The 19,017-nt window shown below is 37.0% G+C and overlaps 1 protein-coding gene across 3 annotated transcripts in view; it reads right to left on the bottom strand.

Annotated features, from left to right (window-relative positions):
• Positions 1 to 19,017, bottom strand: part of LOC117663923 (chitotriosidase-1-like) — a 42,093-nt gene that overhangs the window by 19,847 nt on the left and 3,229 nt on the right. For 2 of the 3 annotated variants that reach the window (XM_034414529.3, XM_034414528.2), the window contains exon 1: positions 1,858 to 1,930. The exons of the other annotated variant lie outside the window; for it this stretch is intronic. In XM_034414529.3, the coding sequence (XP_034270420.2) occupies positions 1,858 to 1,882 (25 nt within the window). In that variant the 5' untranslated portion in view covers positions 1,883 to 1,930. Of the gene's footprint in view, positions 1 to 1,857; positions 1,931 to 19,017 lie in introns of those variants that run through there. 3 annotated transcript variants of the gene reach the window in all.

Here is a 19,017-nt window from a genome sequence, read left to right as displayed (position 1 = left end):
TCTTTGAAGATGTTTTGCTTCTCATCTTCAGAACTGAAGAAGCTTCTTGGATGAGAAGTGAAATGTCTTCAAAGAAAAACCAGAAAATCCAGTTGCCTTTTGAAAAAGCACCTTTGGGATTGGTCACATTGAAGAATATTTTTGAAACAAGGACCCAGATGTTAATTTTAAGAGTGTCTGCCTCTATAGATAAACTGGCTTCGAAATGTTATAAAAGAGGAACAAGTTTTACTAGACAAAATTCATACTGATCTGAAAGTGTATTTTAAAATGACAGGCTACAGGAATGATATAGGGGGGAAAATGCTACACTGGACATAGAAAAGAAACCAGCTGATGTCTTAATAATTAAAAGGTATATATAAATAACAAATTAAGAGAGTGGCCTGGATAATTTTCCTATATTGAATTTACAAAAAAGACTGGTTAAAGAAGTTTGTAAAAAGGGACAAAGAAAAATAAAATTTTAAAAAATCACGTTCTAAGATATTCTTTCAAAAGACTAAAGATTAAGATTGCTAAAAGTAAAAGGAAGGAATATAAAGTTGGTTGGTTTGATCAAGGTTAAAATATATATGTTGTTACATCTAGTAAATCTTAACTGACTGTTGGTGATCAGTACTTAACAACAAGGATTTAAGGATTTGTTTATAGGTAAGATATAGAAAAAAGAGATCATTTGTTGCATTTTAAGAGAAGGTAATAAGTTACTAACATTCTTTATTTATTTATACTTTATAATTGTTTACGCATCCCATCATGTTGGGATGAAGGGATAAGACATTTCTTTATATGCTTCTTTTTTTTTTTACTATATTTTTACTTTTCTATTCTTTTTTAGTTTGTGTTAGCATTTATTTTTTTAATTGAAACTTTAAATACAGATATCTCCCCCACACAATAATGGCAGTAATCAATCCTCATCACAGCTACTGAAAACCTAAACTCCTTGATGCTATCCCTGCAAACCTGAATGAGAACCTGATTATCAATCCAGATAGAGTGAAGAAGATCAAATAAGCAAGAACTACATAGATTTTACTTGAATTCTAGTCTGGGGTAAATACAAAATTCTGAAAACTGTTACAGGAATTTCTCAGCCTTTTTCACAATGAGACAGAGTGTCTTTGAATGCTTTTCCTGTCCACCTGAGCTAAATTGCTGTTGGCAAAATAAACTGTCAAGTGACTCACCCGCTATCTCTTTATTCTCTTCTATTCCTTTCCCAGTTTCCCTACAATCTCTCATATTGGTGTATAGACCTCCCAAAGTGCTCTTATTGTACCAAAGATCCTATAGTAGAATCCTATGGCTCCTGCACCAGGAAGGAGAAGAAGTCTTCATCATTAGATGCTTCATCATTAGAACTTTGCAAGACAGAGTTGTGCAGATTGGCCTGCCTAGAAGAAATCAGACAAGCTATGCTACTACCATTGCTAATGGTGAACCTCAGCCTAGAAATATATTGGGAGAATTTTTCTCCTTGAAAATTGCACTGAAATAGCCCTACAAGTTACAACACAAATAAGAGAAAGACTTTGAAAAGGCCATTTGTAAAGCTCAACTTCAGTTCCCTATTAAAGATACTGAGATACTGAAGTCATGTATTTCCTGTGCATCTTGTCACTATACTTTTTCCACTATTCCATTGATAGAAACAGATTTGAAAGCACAAACCTATTAAAATGTGGCCTTTATAATAGAAATACCTATTTAGAGTAAATTAATATATCTTTCTATGAATTTTATATAGAAAAAGTATTCTGCATAGTTGCACAGAAGCATAAATAAGTTAATAAATAAGTTAACACAGCATCAACATCCAACATACAAACATGTTATTGAATCTAAGATTACCAGTCCAAATAATAGCTCGACCCATTCTGAATGCAGATGATGTCCAGTCCTCTGTTTGCAAAGAAGTAGATTTTTGTGTTTACCTATGTGATGTATATATAGCAGCTTAACACCAACAGAGTACGATGCTGCAACAGCATTTCCTGGATGGCCTCTTGTCATTAAAATTGCAACAAAATGACAATCACAATGAGAAAGCAATTTCATGACAGGCATTAGTATTGCTCTGGATACATAACGGTTTTGGTGCTAAAAAAGCAAAGATCAAGGCACTTAAGAATGAACATTCCTGATTCTCAGAAAATGCAGGAAAATTGAGCAAAAATAGAAATCTGGGACAAATGCAAAAGCTGTAATCAATTTCTGTTCTTACTAGAAATGTACCGTATATCTTAAACAGCTCTAAAGACCTTTTAAAGGTCAGTTTGCTGGCGTTGCTGTTGACCGAACTGAAAACATTTTAAAAAACTTTTTTGAATTATTTTGCTATCATCTGACAGATTTCTATGAGCTACTTGTCATAGCCAAATAATAAAAATTTTGACATAGTGAATTCAGGGCTTATGTATGTACAGTATATATGTGCATATGGAGGTATAATACACACAGAGACAGTCAATTAATATTGATCAGTTCTTGTGATCTGCAAGTACCAGATAATCAATACTGATGGTTTTTTTTTTTTTTTTTGCTTTTTTGGGTTATCATTAGGCTGAAAAACAATAACCCTCATGTAGAAGTCTCAAAACATGGGCTTTTCCTCACTGCTGAGTTAAAGAGCTCAAATCAGAAAACTATAGTATCATTAATTGGTTGTTCTCAACTAGTCTCTGTTCTGCTTCTAAAGCTTCTGTTTTGCACCCTTGCCAGATGGAGGAATTCCAATGCAGTATGTGAAAGAGCTATTAAACCAAGTTGTCAGTTAAATCCTTCGGTGTTGCTACACTGCTCCTTTCTCCTTGTTGCTTCTGATAATAAACTACCTGCCAAACACAACACTGATATGATTGGTGGCGGGTTCTAACAGATGCTTGGGCTCTGTGGATCTGTTAAAACCCATTTGTTAAAAGCAGGTACTGGTCCCTAGGCAAGCAACACAGATGAGGCTTGCCTAGTAAACAGGAAAATGCTGCTGCTTTATTAGGTAGCCCTCCCTCTCATTACAGATAAGCTTCTGAGGTTGAAGCTGATCCACAGGGTGATGAAGGTTGCCCAATAAAATAGGAGTTTTTTCCCCTGCTTCTCTGTACAGTGTTTCCCAACTTCAAACGATTTGTAAGACAGTGTAGGTGCCTGGTAAATTAGAAAATCCATTTCCTACCCATCTTCTGCAGTCACGACATAAGCCTAAGATTGAAAATCAGGCTTGTCAGATGTTATATCTTTTCTATCCTGCTGTATGGAGTGGAGAGTTGGTCTCTGACAGAAAGCCACTTGAAGAGACTAGAAGCATTTGAAATGTGGATTTACCGGTGGCTGTTATGTATAAACTGGGTTGACAAAATCAGAAATGAGGAGGTGATAAGCCAACTGGGAAAGCCAAGGGAAATCATCAAAACCATTAAAAAGTGAAAGTTAGAATATTTCGGACATGTGATGTGACACCCGAAAAAATACGGCATACTTCATTTAGTCCTCCAGGGAAAGATTGAAGGCAAACAAGGTCCAGGAAGAAGAAGAACGTCATGGCATCAAAATCTAAGGGACTGGTTTGGACAAAACCAGGATCGCTAACATGATCGCCAATGTCCCATGACAGATATGACACAAGAAGATTTCCTATCATGAGGATCAGATGTTGTTTATAGATAATCCACAGAGTGGCAAAAGCTAGCTGGAAAAGGAGGAAGGTCTCTTTTTTTCTCACTGAACTGCCCTTCCCCCATCCTACAGATGGTATATAAGGTGGCATTCTGCTATCCAGAATGGCATTGGTAAAGAGTTCTCAGAATCAAAACAGGGCGGTGTTTATGCTCATGCCAGTATAAAGAGACATTAGATGCTGATCTCACTTGCCTCCCTGCAAGTTCCTTGACTTTAAAAAAGGTAAAAGTTTTTCCCTCTCCATTTGTGACCGATTCTGGGAGGTGGTACTCATCTTCATTTCCTAGTCGAGGGAGCCAGTACATGTGACCAACATGACTATACCCCGAGGGGCATGGAATGCCGTTACCTTCCCAGTGATATCTATTTATCTACTTGCATTTGCATACTTTCAAACTGTTAAGCTGACTTTAATACCATTCAAATAGTTGGAAGAGCACTCCAGACTATATACCTACGACAAAACTACAGTGCTGTGTTGCTTACATGCAATGGACAACACAACTTTGTTAAAGAACAGCTCAGCTAACAGCTTAATAGAACAGCTAAGAATATTTTAAGCTATCTCATTATGATATGAGAGCAATTTATGAAGACATTTTTTTGGGGGGAAAGAATTGCTGGCACATGTTTCTGTAACAATTAAACACAAGTGAAGAAAGGCCTACTTATAAATATAAGGAAAGAGATATATTATGAGACAATGCTAACGTTGTTTAAAGATTATCTGGTCCACACAGTGTTGCATATAACACTGTATGCAACATTGTTTTGCATATAGATACCATACCAAAGATCACAGGCATTGATATGGAAGAGAGCAATTTTATACCAGGAAGCGTGAATGTACACTGTGGTGATTGTTTGCATCCACAAAGAAACATAAGCTTCCTTGTTAGCATCCCATCATCCCACTATCTTAGATCTAAACCAGAGGTGAGTTTCAGCAGGTTCTGATCAGTTCTGGAGAACCGGTAATGGAAATTTTGAGTAGTTCGGAGAACCGGTAGTAAAAATTCTGACTGATCCCGCCCTCATCTATTCTCTGCCTCCCAAGTCCCAGCTGATCAGGAGGAAATGGAGATTTTACAGTATTCTTCCCCTGCCATGCCCACCAAGCCATACCCACCAAGCCATGCCATGCCTACCAAACCACACCCACAGAACCGGTAGTAAAAAAATTTGAAACCCACCACTGATCTAAACTTTATACTTTGTAGTGCTCTATAAATAATTTCAAACTCCTCAAGCAGAATCATTCATTGTACTAAGAGAAAAATCAGGCAACTTGTCCTTAGAGTGACAATTTAGCATCCCAACTTTAGCCAGCATAGTTGAGAATGGAATTATAGGCTACTGCATGGCATTTGATAGCCATGTTCCAAAATCTTTTTATGCTGATGTTGGAACTCTGCAAAATGAAAAAAATTATTAAGCATATTATATATACACACAAACTCATTTTTTCTGCATTTTCCTTTTCAATGTAGCCACCGGGTTCTCCTTAGTGATACACTTAGAGGTTGGGATAACCTTGACTGCAGAAAGAGGAAGTTAGTTTGACAGAAACTGGAGCCACTCTGTTTGAATATGTGGAAATTTAAATTAACCCTTACAACTACAGGTAATCCTCAATTTATGACCACAATTGAGCCCAAAATTTATGTTGCCATGTGAGAAATTTGTTACGTGAGTTTTGCCCCATTTTATGACTTTTCTTGCCACATTTGTTAAGTGAATCACTGCAGTTGTTAAATTAGTAACAGGAGTGTTAAGTGAATTTGATGTGCCCATTGACTTTGCCAATCAGAAGGTCGCAAAAGGGGATCATATGACCGTGGGACATTGCAACCATCATAAATGTGAGTCAATTGCCAAGAATCTGTAAATCACATGACCCTGGGGATGCTGCAGTGGTCATAAATGTAAAAAATGATCACAAGTCACTTTTTTCAGTGCCATTGAAACTTTGGATGGTCACTAAGCGAACTGTTGTAAGTCGAGGACTACCTGTATATTGCTAGATGCTCTGTGCAGGCCCTTTCAGGTTTATAGGGGTCCAAATGACTTCCAGCTCTCCTAACTATAATAAAAATGAAATATAATAATGCATGAAATCAAGACATGACCAAATAATAAAAAAGACCCCCCTCCTATTATTTGAACGTTTTAAAATATAGTGTTTTAAAATTGAGCTTTCTCTTGAGCATGATGCTCAGGCTAAATTGCTATCTGGACTCAAACCTCTGACTGGGTCTGGTGTTAAGTTTGCATATGCACACGCAAACAGACATGCACAGGTATGAACCCCACAGACATCAGGATGAAGAAAAGTGCAATGGAAAATTTTCACAGAAACTACAGACCTGTGCACCGTTGGTCTTAATTTGCCAGAAAGGCAGCTACACTTTACAAACCGTCTATGTTTTCCCACTAAGGATTTAGACCAGTAATCAGTATGAATTTCTCCATACTATTTACTGGCAGGATGCAGAGTTACAATCACATGCAGATCCTGGAACCTCCCTGGGGATTTCCCTTTAATTAAATTAGTGGAGAAAGCACAGCAGTTTCCTTAATTTAAAGTATTAAAAGTGTCAAGGAAGCATCAGCAATGACACACCTTTTGTACTAGGATTTCACAAGTCTTTTAGCTTGGCTACCTTTTCTAGAACAAACTGGAAAGGCAGAACCAAGGCATTTGAATAATGGCCAAAGAAAAATGAACAGCATGGATTTTAAATAGCAGAGAGCAACATAACATTTCCTTTGAAGGAAATCTCAGTAAAGGAGGTAAAGAGTAATGGAGTTAGCTATCAATTACTTTGTCTTTTATCAAAGTTGAAAAATGATTTGCCTATTCTATTCCTTTCTGACCACACGAGAAGGGTGACTCCAAGAAGAAAGTGTTGCAAAATAAAGATCATTGCACCATACAATGAATTGTCTGTGTACATGGCTATTAAGTAAGATACACAATGGAAAAATCCACTAATGCATTGTTGAATAATAGTCTGAAAGAAGGAACTAATTCCATGCTGTGTGATGGAAAGGGATGAAGAGGTGCAAGAAGATGAAGTTGTTCCTCATAACAGGAACAACCCATAGATATGATTCATCTGTCTTTGTAAAAGGATTTGGAGAGGCAGTTTGGAGAGGCAGTATTTAATCATCATCTGGAATATGGCGACAATGAAGAAGGTGGACAGAACTGGCCCTGAGCAGCATCTTCACGAACCATTTTCTAAATCAGGGCTGTCCAACATTGGCAACTTTAAGACTTGTGGACTTCAACTCCCAAAATTCCCCAGCCAGACAAATTCTTTCCGCAGCCAGGGGAATTCTTTCTTCTTTCTCTTTATTCCATTTACTTTTTGGATTGTGACCCTGGTATGTCACTTGAAGATCCAAATAAACTGGCCTAAAAAAAAGCTGTGTACACTTTCTTCAATGTTAGCAAACTACCACCCGTACAAAGTTATCCTAGATTATAAAGTAAGACTACGAAATATGAAAATGAACAGAGTAGAGATAAAGTTGCCAACAAGAGAAAATTACTAAATAAAGTTGTCAACAAGAGAAAACAGAAAAAAAACCCTGCTTATAACACAATGATGCCATCTACTGATGCTTTATCTGTTCTACAACAGTTGGGGCAGAGTTTTTTGTTTTTGTTTTTAATCTAAGGGCAAGTGATAGATAGGAGGGAGGAAAATAGATCTACTGGTGTTTTGCAGCAAATCAAATACTATAACATAATTTAACTCTCCAAAACAGTAGCATAATTACTGGAAATTACTTTTCCTCAGTAATTTACCATATATTATAGAAATGAAAATAATATTAGAGTCATTAAGAGAGAATATTTGAACTGTGAATTTTTTACCTGTGTCAGTAACTTATAATAAATTAATTATCAAAAACTACTTAAGTATGTGTTGTTTGCATCAAGGTCCAGCTGGGGATTGTAAACTTTTAGAAAAAAAATTAAAGTACCGATAGTTCCTGCAACCAAGAAACCTGCTCATCTGGTTTTTATAATTTCTGTTTTCTTATAATGTCCTAGCAGAGTGTGTGAGTGAACTGAGGCAAAGAGCCTGAAAAATGACAAAGGAGACATATCAAGTTTTTTCTCCTATAGCTGTCCAATTCTCTGGTGCAAGTGAGGTCACTTTAAAGACTTCATGGTCATATAAAAATTAGTCCTTCAATTAGGTATGTCCATAGACTAATTTTTTTCCCGCCAAAACTATGCATTTTCCCCTACAGCTCAAGAAAATGGATATCACATTTTAAAAAACCTATCTGTTGATACAATTTAACAATGCCCTCTTAGAATAGTTGGAGTCTGGTCAAATTCCTGAAGAGAACTGAACTTTTATTTTCTTTGGCTACTATTGCACTGTCATCATTTCTACTCCCTAATTCTCAAAAGAGTTTAGTTTGAAGCTGAACACAATTGATTTCATAATCTTTACTTCTGTCAACACCAAAAAAATCTGAGAACAACATTATGGTCACTGAATATCTAAAGGGGTGATGGGAGTCAAAAACCCAGTGATTTCCCATGGGTGGGAGAGTAGAATACTCATGATTTCTGCAGAATTTCAATGCTTCAAATGACAGCTTTAGCTTTGCTGTGATTTCAGAAACACTGCAGCAAACTTAACAGTATATCAACATGCCTTACATCATGAGACAACTAAGTCTAGACCTAATTCTCAATCGGGACTGTCAAATTCCAATCTACATGTCAGAAATAATCTTTCATATTTCAAAATAATTTATCCAGGAAGATGCTTTGCCATTAAATATTATTATCTGAAGTACAAACACTCATTCAACTTTTTGCTCTGATAAACATTTTCCAGGTTTCAAAATTATCCCACTGTAAACTCAGAGGAACAGAACAAACACTTCTCATTCTCTTTTTAATTTCTTTTAAAATTATTGTCTTTATACAGTGGTAGATGAACCCTAAGAAAAGACAGCAGAGCCCCCCTTTTATTATCAGCTGGGGAAACAGCAAACTGATTAACTGAATATAACAAGTGGGGGGAGGAGAGGGGGAATTCTTAAAAATACTTAGCTTATGGATCATAGAAATCAACCTTCAGCTTTCCCGTGATGAACTAAGACCAATGTTGAACTAGTTGCAATAAATGCTTGCTTTGTGTTTAATTGATGTATTTAAAATCAATCATCTTTCTGAAAGGGTCAGTGAATATAGCACTGAAGAACAGAAAGGTGTATGTATATGCAAAAGGCAGCCTCAGTCCTTCCTTTAAGTAACTTTAAAAGTTGCAGCCATGGTGAGAACTTAATCAAGAAGAGAGCACTCCTTCCACTGCTGTTCACCCCTTAAAGCGATGTACTATTGTTACTAACTGAAAATATAAACTTGTTCACTCTCCCTGCCAGAACCCCCCCACCCCCCCACCTTGGAACAGTTAAGATCAGGGTATTGATATGTTGAGGGAAATGGATAGTAACAAAAGAGCATTTTTACATCAGAAAGGATCTTTGCTTTTTCTAAATATTTTTGGGCAGGCTTTGGAGAGTAGGAAGTGTATTGAACATGCATGCCTAATACCTATAATTTACTGTACTGTAGCTGTATTGATTCCTGGACTAAAAATGGCATCCAGAAACCATAACACAAATCAAATGACAGTAATGGTATATTCTTTTATTTATTCCATACAGTTTTTATATATAACTTTCTAATTCATACCAGCAAAATAAACAGAAAGCAAGTTAAATAAAAATGTAGGACAAGAACACTTTATATATATTTATAGCAATAGCACTATAGCACTTAGACTTATATACCTCTTCATAGTGCTTTTACAGCCCTCTCTAAGTGGTTTACAGAGTCAGTCTATTGCCCCTAACAATCTGGGTCCTCATTTTACCCACCTCAGAAGGATGGAAGGCTGAGTCAACCTTGAGCTGGTGAGATTTGAACTGCTGAACTGCAGCCAGCAGTCAGCTGAAGTAGCCTGCAGTACTGCACTTTAACCACTGCGCCACCTTGGCTCTTTTTATAACGCCACTATAATCTTTCAAAGTCCCTACCTGGCTCACAAAACACACACACACACACACACACACACACACACACACACACACATTTTCTTTTCTTTTCGTAGGTCTTTATGTGTATTTCTCTTTAGCCAGGTTCTTCCTACATAAACCAAGTTCTGCAGCCCTAGTTCAGTGAAATCCCAATCCACTAGTTTCTAGGCTTTTTTTCTCTAGGCTTTACAGGGAGGATATATATATATATATATATATATATATATATATATATATATGTATGTATGTATGTATGTATGTATGTATGTATGTATGTATGTATGTATATGTATATGTATATGTATATGTATATATATATACACACACACATATATGTGTGTGTGTGTGTGTGTGTATGTATGTACGTACAGTATGTATGTATGTATGCATTTTTCTCTCAGCCAGGTTTTTTCCTACGTAAATCAAGATCTTTATACAGCCATAGTTCAGTGAAATCCCATTCACTAGTTTCTAGGCTTTATCATATAAATTATTTTTATATGATAAAAATCATATAAAATGATCGTTCACAGATTAATCAGATATTGATCTAGTTTAGCCCTCTTTAATCTGATGACCTTGAACATGTCATTGGTCATTATCCATGCCATTTTAAGATGCTGGAACTTTTAAGAGGGAATCAGATTAACAAAGGGTGGCAGTGTTCCAAGAGGTGAGAGGCTGCCACAAAGAAGAGGGGGTCAACCTATTTTCCAAAGCACCAGAAGTCAGGATTAGAAGCAATGGATGGAAACTAATCAAGGAGAGATCCAACCTAGAACTAAGGAGAAATTTCCTGACATTTAGAACAATTAACCAGTGGAACAAGGTGTCTCCAGAAGTTATGGGTGGTCCATCACTGGAGATTTTTAAGAAGAGATTGGACAGCCATTTATCTGTACTGGTATTGGGACTCCTGCTTGAGCAGAAGGTTGGACTAAAAGACCTCCAAGATCCCTTCCAACTCTGTTATTCTCTTCTGTTCTTAAATTAATCCAGTAACTTTGCACATTGCTGGAAATGATGCAAATGTCCAAGATTCCAGAATCCAAAACAGCAGTCATGACTGCTGTTTTAGATTCTGAAATCTTGGACATTTGCATCATTTCCAGCAATGTGCAAAGTTACTGGATTAATTTAAGAACAGAAGAGAATAACAGTGTTATTCAGAGTAATAGGGTTTTTTTTTGGTGGGGGGTGTTTATCTGATTTTTTTTTTTTAAATTTGATTTATATGCCGCCCTTCTCCGGAGACTCAGGGCGGCTTACAATGCGTTAAGTAATAGCCTTCATACTTTTGTATATTTATACAAAGTCAGCTTATTGCCCCCACAAACTAGGTCCTCATTTAACCTACCTTAGAAAGGATGGAAGGCTGAGTCAACCTTGAGCCTGGTAAGATTCGAACCTGCAGAAATTGCAGGCAGCTGTGTTAATAACAGGGTGCATTAAACCACTGTACTACCAAGGCTCCTTTAATTTTAATATATATATTACTAAAACTCTTTCCTGTAACCTTTAACTGAAACCGTGCACCATAAGGCAAAACGTTTTGAACCAAGCTAGTCAAATGAGCTAGAGTTTACAGAATGTATTCAAAATCTAGGACCATGATTCCTGTGGAATTGAAATTTGACAAATTTTATAAAACATTTTATGACATAAACATCATCATCAAACAGTTTGTGGGTTAATACCATCAAACATTTCCTGTGCTGATGTTTGACTCTTCTATTCCATTCAACAAGGGCTGTTTTCAAGTCAGATACATCTTTGAATGTAGCCCACCTTTTCCAGTGTAGAAGCTGTCTTTGTTGAAGGCATTAAGGAATCTGGTAAGGAAATATCTCTTGACTGCAAACAATCAATGTTGCTTTTTTCATTAAAAATTAGATATTTTAAGAAATATTAAGAAATATTTTAAGAAATATTTATACATAGAGATACATAACCATTTATTCAAGTCTGCATTTGTAACTTTTTATAAGCTGGGCCCCAATCATTGGCTTTTAAATATTTTTGTAGGCATGCTTTTTCCAAGTCTATTATAGATGTCTGTATTTTCTTCTTCATAGAGACAATATTTTCTCAGTGTAACTTTTAGGTTTTGCATAATTCAGAATACACACATTTGAAACAGACTGGCAAGAATTGGGGAAAAAGTAAGTAAGGAGAAATTAGAACCTTTGCAGAATTTTGATTTGTTATTTCCTTGTGAAAGTAACTGTGTAAATTGCTCAGCTTAGTTGTTGGTCATTCAAGGGATATATTTTCAGGAGTTATTGGTAAGATAGAAACATGTCAATTATAATTATTACAGTTTTAAAAATTAGGTGGATAAAAAGCAAGAATTTACATTTCTCTCTGAACATTGCCAAGAAAATGTCACAGCAAAGCTATACTATATTACTTGTTCCATCATTTTTAGCACCTAACAGTAGCAGGCAATTGCTAGTTTACTCTGCACTTAGGGCCATTTCCCCAATGCCAACTCTCAGGAAGAAGGGATGCTCATCTTAGTCCTTGAAGTTTGGCTTCCCTATATTAAGGGTAACAGACCAATGCTAATTAATGGACTTTTGCCAAATGTTCCCATTATTGGCACCCATTGAATTCCTGCCTTTGAAAACTTGCATTCTCATAAATGCCTTCTGAAGGGTATCCAATACTCCCAATTTTATGAGGTGAACGCTTCCCATGTGCAGAACCATATGCACTGCAACAAACCCAGTGGGAAAGGAGACTTGACACAATGCTCAATGATGTATAGAATCACATTTTGGTCTCATGAGCTCAATAAGGCATTTATCTTTTCCCATACCAAAGAGAGCAGCTATAATTAGGGTCTAGTAAAGACAGGCTGCAATTTCCTCCACTGTTGCAAAATGTGTTTGCTTGAATTGTCAAGGTACAATTTTCCCAAGTAAATCTGCCCTCTGTATCTAGGCAATGCGCTGACATTTCACAGAGGAACTAATATTTTCTCCCTCATTGCCATGACCTTAGTATTCAGGGATTTCATAAACTAAATGCTGTTTATTAAACTGTTTTTTCTTTGTTGATTTTGGTTTTTCTCTTTGCTTCTTAAAACCATGACTTACTTGTTTGGATCTTTCATTTAGTTTATATATAATATCTTCCAAGAAAAAGAAAAAAAAGGAAATAATTGCTGCCTTCTCACTATCATGATTCTAACCCTGATTTAGTTCCCTGGTCCAGTTCCAGTGTGGTTAGAGTTTATTGGATTTCTATACCGCCCTTCTGCCAGGGGACTCAGGGCGGTGTACAGCTACATTAAAACACATGAATTTATAAAATTTAAAACCAATTAAAAATAAATATATACAATTTGGCCCTCAAATTAAAACACACATACACCCACTTAAAAGTCATATTAGGCCAGTCCGGCTTGCTGAAACAGGAAAGTCTTTAGGGCACGGCAAAAAGTACGCAGGTCGGGCTAAGACGAAGCTCTAGGGGCAGCTCATTCCAAAGGGCTGGTGCCCCCACAGAGAAGGCTTTCCCCCTGGGTGTCGCCAGTCGGCATTGTTTGGCCGACGGCACCCTGAGGAGCTCCTCTCTATGGGAGCGTATTGGCCGGTGGGAGGTTGTTGATGGCAGAAGGCGGTCTCGTATGTATCCCAGTCCTAAGCCATGGAGCACTTTAAAAGTGGTGATCAACACCTTGAATTGCACTTGGAAGACCAATGGGAGCCAGTGCAGCTCGCGCAGGAGGGGTGTTACATGGGCGCGCCAAGTCGCACCCATAACCACCCACGCGGCCGCATTCTGGACCAGCTGGAGCCTCCGAGTGTTCTTCAAGGGGAGCCCCATGTAGAGGGCATTGCAGTAGTCCAGACGGGATGTGACGAGGGCATGAGTGACTGTGCGCAGGGCACAGTCACTCATGCCAACTGATAGAATTGACCAACTGATAGAATTGAAGTGGATAAAGAGGAGAACAATTGCATTCTTTTAGGGGTTTTTTTTTTAAAATTAAAGCTGGTTTCCCATGAATTTTGTAAAGTGAAGGTGAAGTCAGCAAAACCAGATTCTAGGCTGCTTCTTGTCTGTTCAATGAAAAAAATTTGCTGATTGGAGAAGACTTTGCTTCTTCTTTTGTTCTTTGTAAGTAAATGCAGATTTACTTGTGCTTAATAATAATAATACACATGCTTAAAACAATAACAATAAAACCCTGACATCTGTTCTGTGTACAGGCAGGGAAAAACATACTGTGCATTCAGAAAATATTCAGACCTCCTTCACTTTTGTCAATTTTGTTATGCTGCAGCTTGTTTCTACAGTCGTTGAAATTCATTTTATAGATGATTAGATGCTTTTTTAGATGCTCTCTGATTTTCTGTTATAAAAATCCAACAATTAATCAAATTTAATAGATTTACCACACTGGAAACACCTTTCCCTAAAGTCTAAACATATAAGAAGGTGACAAGCAATGGACTTTGAAGATGCAGTTGAATCAGGGAGGGGGTAGAAAAAGGAGTCTAAGAAAGACTCCAGTTTTAAATTACCTGTTCAAAGTTAAAACCTTTCAAAGGCCTCTTATTAGTAATCTCTGCCCCTCCCTTTCTGAAAACTGGAATGACACTGTTTTGTCCATTATCTCTAATTACTTACTTATTAAGCTCTTATTCTGAACAGCACTATGGTGCAGCCAGTCAACATCTGCCAGCTTGTAATTAATTCTTGCAGACAAGCTTGGAAACCTAAAGCACCTCTTGAGATAGGATAGATCAGCTGCCTCCTATCGAACATTTATGACCCATAAAGAAAGTGAATTGAAGCTTCAGGGATTAAAGATAACAAACTGGTAGAGCACGGCTAGAAAATGGACTTCTGTTGTAACAGAGATTCATCTGAAGATAAATTTTTAAAATGTCATATATTCATAGCATGACATTTACACAGGATATAAGCATTTTTCCCTTCCCTCCAAAGAAAAATAAGGTGATCAAAAGACTAGATGAAACTTGATATAATTAAACCAATCAATATAGTCATCTTTTTCCAATCTGGTACTTTTCAAATATGTCAGAGACTCTGAAAGTCAGCCATATTGTAGAAAGCTGGCTCAGGGTAAACTTTGGGGTTTAGAGAATTTTGAGATTTGCAAGATTGATGTCTGCCTTTTGAGGTAATCCAGATTGGAAACACCAACCTTAACTATAAACACTCTTTATTATAAGGTTGCAATAACAGAATCTTTCAAGTCTGGAAGCACCTCTCCCCTCATTTACTTTTATTCTCCCAAAAACTAAGGAAGGTCTCTGGTGAGGCATTTTCTTCATCTCCACCTCTCTTGAATTCAGATTTTATTTATCAGATTGTTATCTAAACTGCGGCTCTTCCTCCTGTCTCCTAAGGCTATTCCTATATATACCATTAGAGTTTCAGAAAAAACTAATTCTGTTCAAATATTATAGTAGTTTGGACACAACACAACCAATTTGTGGCCTATGTACTTTATTGTTTAATGTTGGCTCTGTATTTTTAAACCTGAAAAATCCATACATTTGGAGCCTTACTCTTTATATTATATTTTGGATTAGGTTTGGAATGTTGGAATGTCATAGCTGAACAAGAAATGGAATGCTATTTTTTCCAAATCATGGCTTGCACATAAATCATTTCTAAAATAGACTGGTGTCATGATTCCTGTATGTATATAAACTGTATGGGGGATGGGATGGAAAAATCAAAGTCAAAGCTCCCATCATCCAAGTCAGCATTGATTGCTGAGTGTTGTTTTCATGCTCTCATAGTTGTACAAGAAGAGAGCTGGTACAATGGAAATGTGCTTCCAGGAAGCTTCACTAATCAACCACAAGGAGGTGCTGACAACTAACTCTCTGGCAATGCTTTTTTTTTTAAAGATCTCTTCTGTCTACAAACCTGTTTTGCTGAGTTGACATTAGTGACATTTTTATTATCTTATCAATAAGCAAAGTGCACTTACAATCTGTAATATTTTCCCAATGACCTTAAGCATATGGCATTCATACCATCTTGCTACATTTTCCATGCATGCATTCAGTCTCTTCATTTTCCCTTCCTTTTTCAGTTTCTTAGTTTTTACTTGCAGTATTAGAATAGAAAATATATATTTTGAATATTTACTTTGCTTTGTATGGTTAAAATCTGTTTTCAGAACAATAGGGTATTATAAAGTTATAGGATATTATGGGTCTCTGGGCTTGGTTCGTCTGAACCTCAGACTTGTGGATTGTAACCTAATAATTCTGTTTAGGTGGTTCTGTGGGAGACATTCAAATGTCTTCTGTACTATTCATAGGTTATACACTGCTATCTTATTTTTCATAGGTTATACACGGCTATCTTATTTTTGTTGCAAGGAAGCGCTTACTTAATGAAATCAAATACCAGCGTGTCAAAAGGTTCATTTCTACTTTCATCAGAGAAAGTAATTTTAGTGAATATAAGTAAGATCACATTCTGTTCATATATCTACTCATCTACTCAACTATCTACTGATAGTTAAGGATGGAATCAAATATACCTGCTCCCTTACCCATGTAAAATGTGCTGACTTTTACACAGCCTATCTAGTGAGACTGAGATGCTTAAGAAAATCTAGATTTCCTTGATTTCTAATCTTAGTAAAAGTGAATGCAAAGTTAAATCTAAATGGGGAGTAGCTTGGTTTTGATTATTCCACTCTTAGAGTTATTTCACTCTAGTAATTTAAAAGCTATCCATTCCTCTTTCATATGGCAGAAACATATATTGGCATGAAATTTGCTGTCCTGCCTCTGATCCATGCAGTGTGTTTCACATGATGTGCTTATGCCCTCATGGAGCTTTTCATACATCCCCATGTGGCTCTTACGGGAATAGAATGCTGAATTATTCACCTTTTGATTGATCCAAAAAAGCTCATTTTATGATCAATCACCACAGATTACCTATCTAGGGCCTCTTTCCTGTTGTTCCAATGTTGAGTGAATTCAAGAGGCTGGAAAAATACAGTTTCTATATCTACCCCTTTTCACTGCATAAACAATCTCTCTTCATCTGTTCAAAACAAAATATTCTGGAAGAGATCGTAGGCTGGCAGGTGAATTAAAGAGACCATGTGTGGGCACGGTTGGATTAACAGTTCTTTGGGCCCTGCTCTCAACAAACATGACCCTTCCCATATTTCCAGGCAGAAACTGCTTTTACTTAAGTAAGTCCTTATAGTATTAGACATCCATATTTGTTCCATAACCATTGAAAAGAGATTTTTTTTATTAGTCTATATTTCTTAAACTATGGTGCTGGAGAGGACTCCTGCGAGTCCCTTGGACCGCAAGGCGATCAAACCAGTCAGTCCTAGAGGAGATCAATCCCGACTGTTCTTTAGAAGGCCAGATCCTGAAGATGAAACTGAAATACTTTGGCCACCTAATGAGAAGGAAGAACTCACTGGAGAAGAGCCTAATGCTGGGAACGACTGAGGGCAAAAGAAGAACGGGATGGCAGAGAATGAGGTGGCTGGATAGAGTCACTGAAGCAGTCGGTATGAGTTAAATGGTCTCTGGGGGATGGTAGAGGACAGGAAGGTGTGGAGGAAAGTTGTCAATGGGGTTGCAATGGGTTGGACCAGTGGTGGGTTGCCCCCCGGTTTGCACCGGTTCTATAGAACTGGTAGTAAAACCAGCGGGAGGGTCCGCCCACCGACCCTGATGTCATCAAAATGCTTCTGCACATGCACAAAAGCTTCTGTGCTTGCACAGAAGAGCGCATGTGCAGCCCCGTTGCAAACCGGTAGTAAAGGTAAGTAGAACCCACTCCTTGGTTGGACATAACTTTGCAACTAACAACAACAACATATTTCTCAAATGCAGTTAAATGAAAGTATTTTTAGTCTGAAAGTATATAGCCAAAGGCAATAAAAAAGCAAAAATAAATCAGAATGGAATAAGAGTAGAAAGATTCTCCAAAATTAACCATATACGTGTGGCATATAGTATGGCTGCTGTATGGGAAAATAGCTTTGGACTGATTCACTCTCTAAGCAGATTTAATTTTAGCACATCTGATAATCCCATTTATATTCAGTAATATTTCTTTTCAAAATACATACTCATCTATAGATCAGCAGGGCAAACAGACCATAATCCTAGGAGAGCAATAAGGGGGAAGAGCTACAGCATAAATCTTAACGTACTTCCAAAAATCTGTTTAGAAATGCTGGGAAGAAAATAACAAAACTATTTTAAATCATATGCTGTTTATCTGGTTTTCACTTCTCTAAAGTTATAATAGTCTCCAACTAGCTAACTAGTTAATTGGAGCTTTTCAGCATGCCTTCAACAAGGCATGTTGCCCACAATCCCCTAAAATCTGTAAATGGTCTGTCTTTCCCCTCTTGCCCATGGAAATCCTTATGAAATGCTTTTTTTTCAAACTGGAATACCACACTGTGCTTAAAACATTATGGAATTTTTTTTGGAATAATAATTTATGAATTTAATCTAAAGGATTTTAACCGACCAGTACGCTCCCATAGAGAGGGGCTCCTCAGGGTGCCGTCAGCCAAATAATGTCAACTGGCGGCCCCCAGGGGGAGAGCCTTCTCTGTGGGGGCACCCGCCATCTGGAACGAGCTCCCCCCAGAGATACGGAGGATCCCGGACCTGCGTACTTTCCGCCGTGCCATCAAAACATTTCTTTTCCAGCAGGCCGGCCTGGCCTAACCTCTCTTTTAAACTGTTTTTTAAAACTTTTTAAAATTTTAAATTTTAAATTTGTCTTATGAATTTGGGGTGTTTTAAATTTCGTTTTCCGGGTCAATTATTTAATTGTATTTTAATGTTTTTTTAACATTTGTATTATATGTATTTTATTTGGCTGTTCACCGCCCTGAGTCCTTCGGGAGTAGGGCGGTATACAAATTCAATAAATAAAATAAAATAAATAATAAATTTCATGCTAGTATCTCACACATATTTGAGATACCCTTTTCACCAAAGTTTCATATTCTGCAGCTTAAAAGCTGTAAGATTAAAAACTGTAAGTAATATTTTTGTGCTTAATATTCTCCAATACATACACCTTGTGGGACTTTTGTATGCAATTTACACGAATGTGTTCTTTTCTATATAAATAAAAAAAAATACTCCTTTAAACATATTTTTATATAATGTATGTATAATTAACCTTTGGAAAAGGGAAATATTTTTAAATGGATCCTAGAACACACTTAGGATCTTTTATTGGTTCATGTGGCAA

Source organism: Pantherophis guttatus, chromosome 3 (genome assembly GCF_059756535.1).
Source record: "Pantherophis guttatus breed Tessera chromosome 3, ASM5975653v1, whole genome shotgun sequence".
Classification (NCBI taxonomy): Eukaryota; Metazoa; Chordata; class Lepidosauria; order Squamata; family Colubridae; genus Pantherophis; species Pantherophis guttatus.
This window is presented reverse-complemented; position numbering and strand designations above follow the sequence as displayed.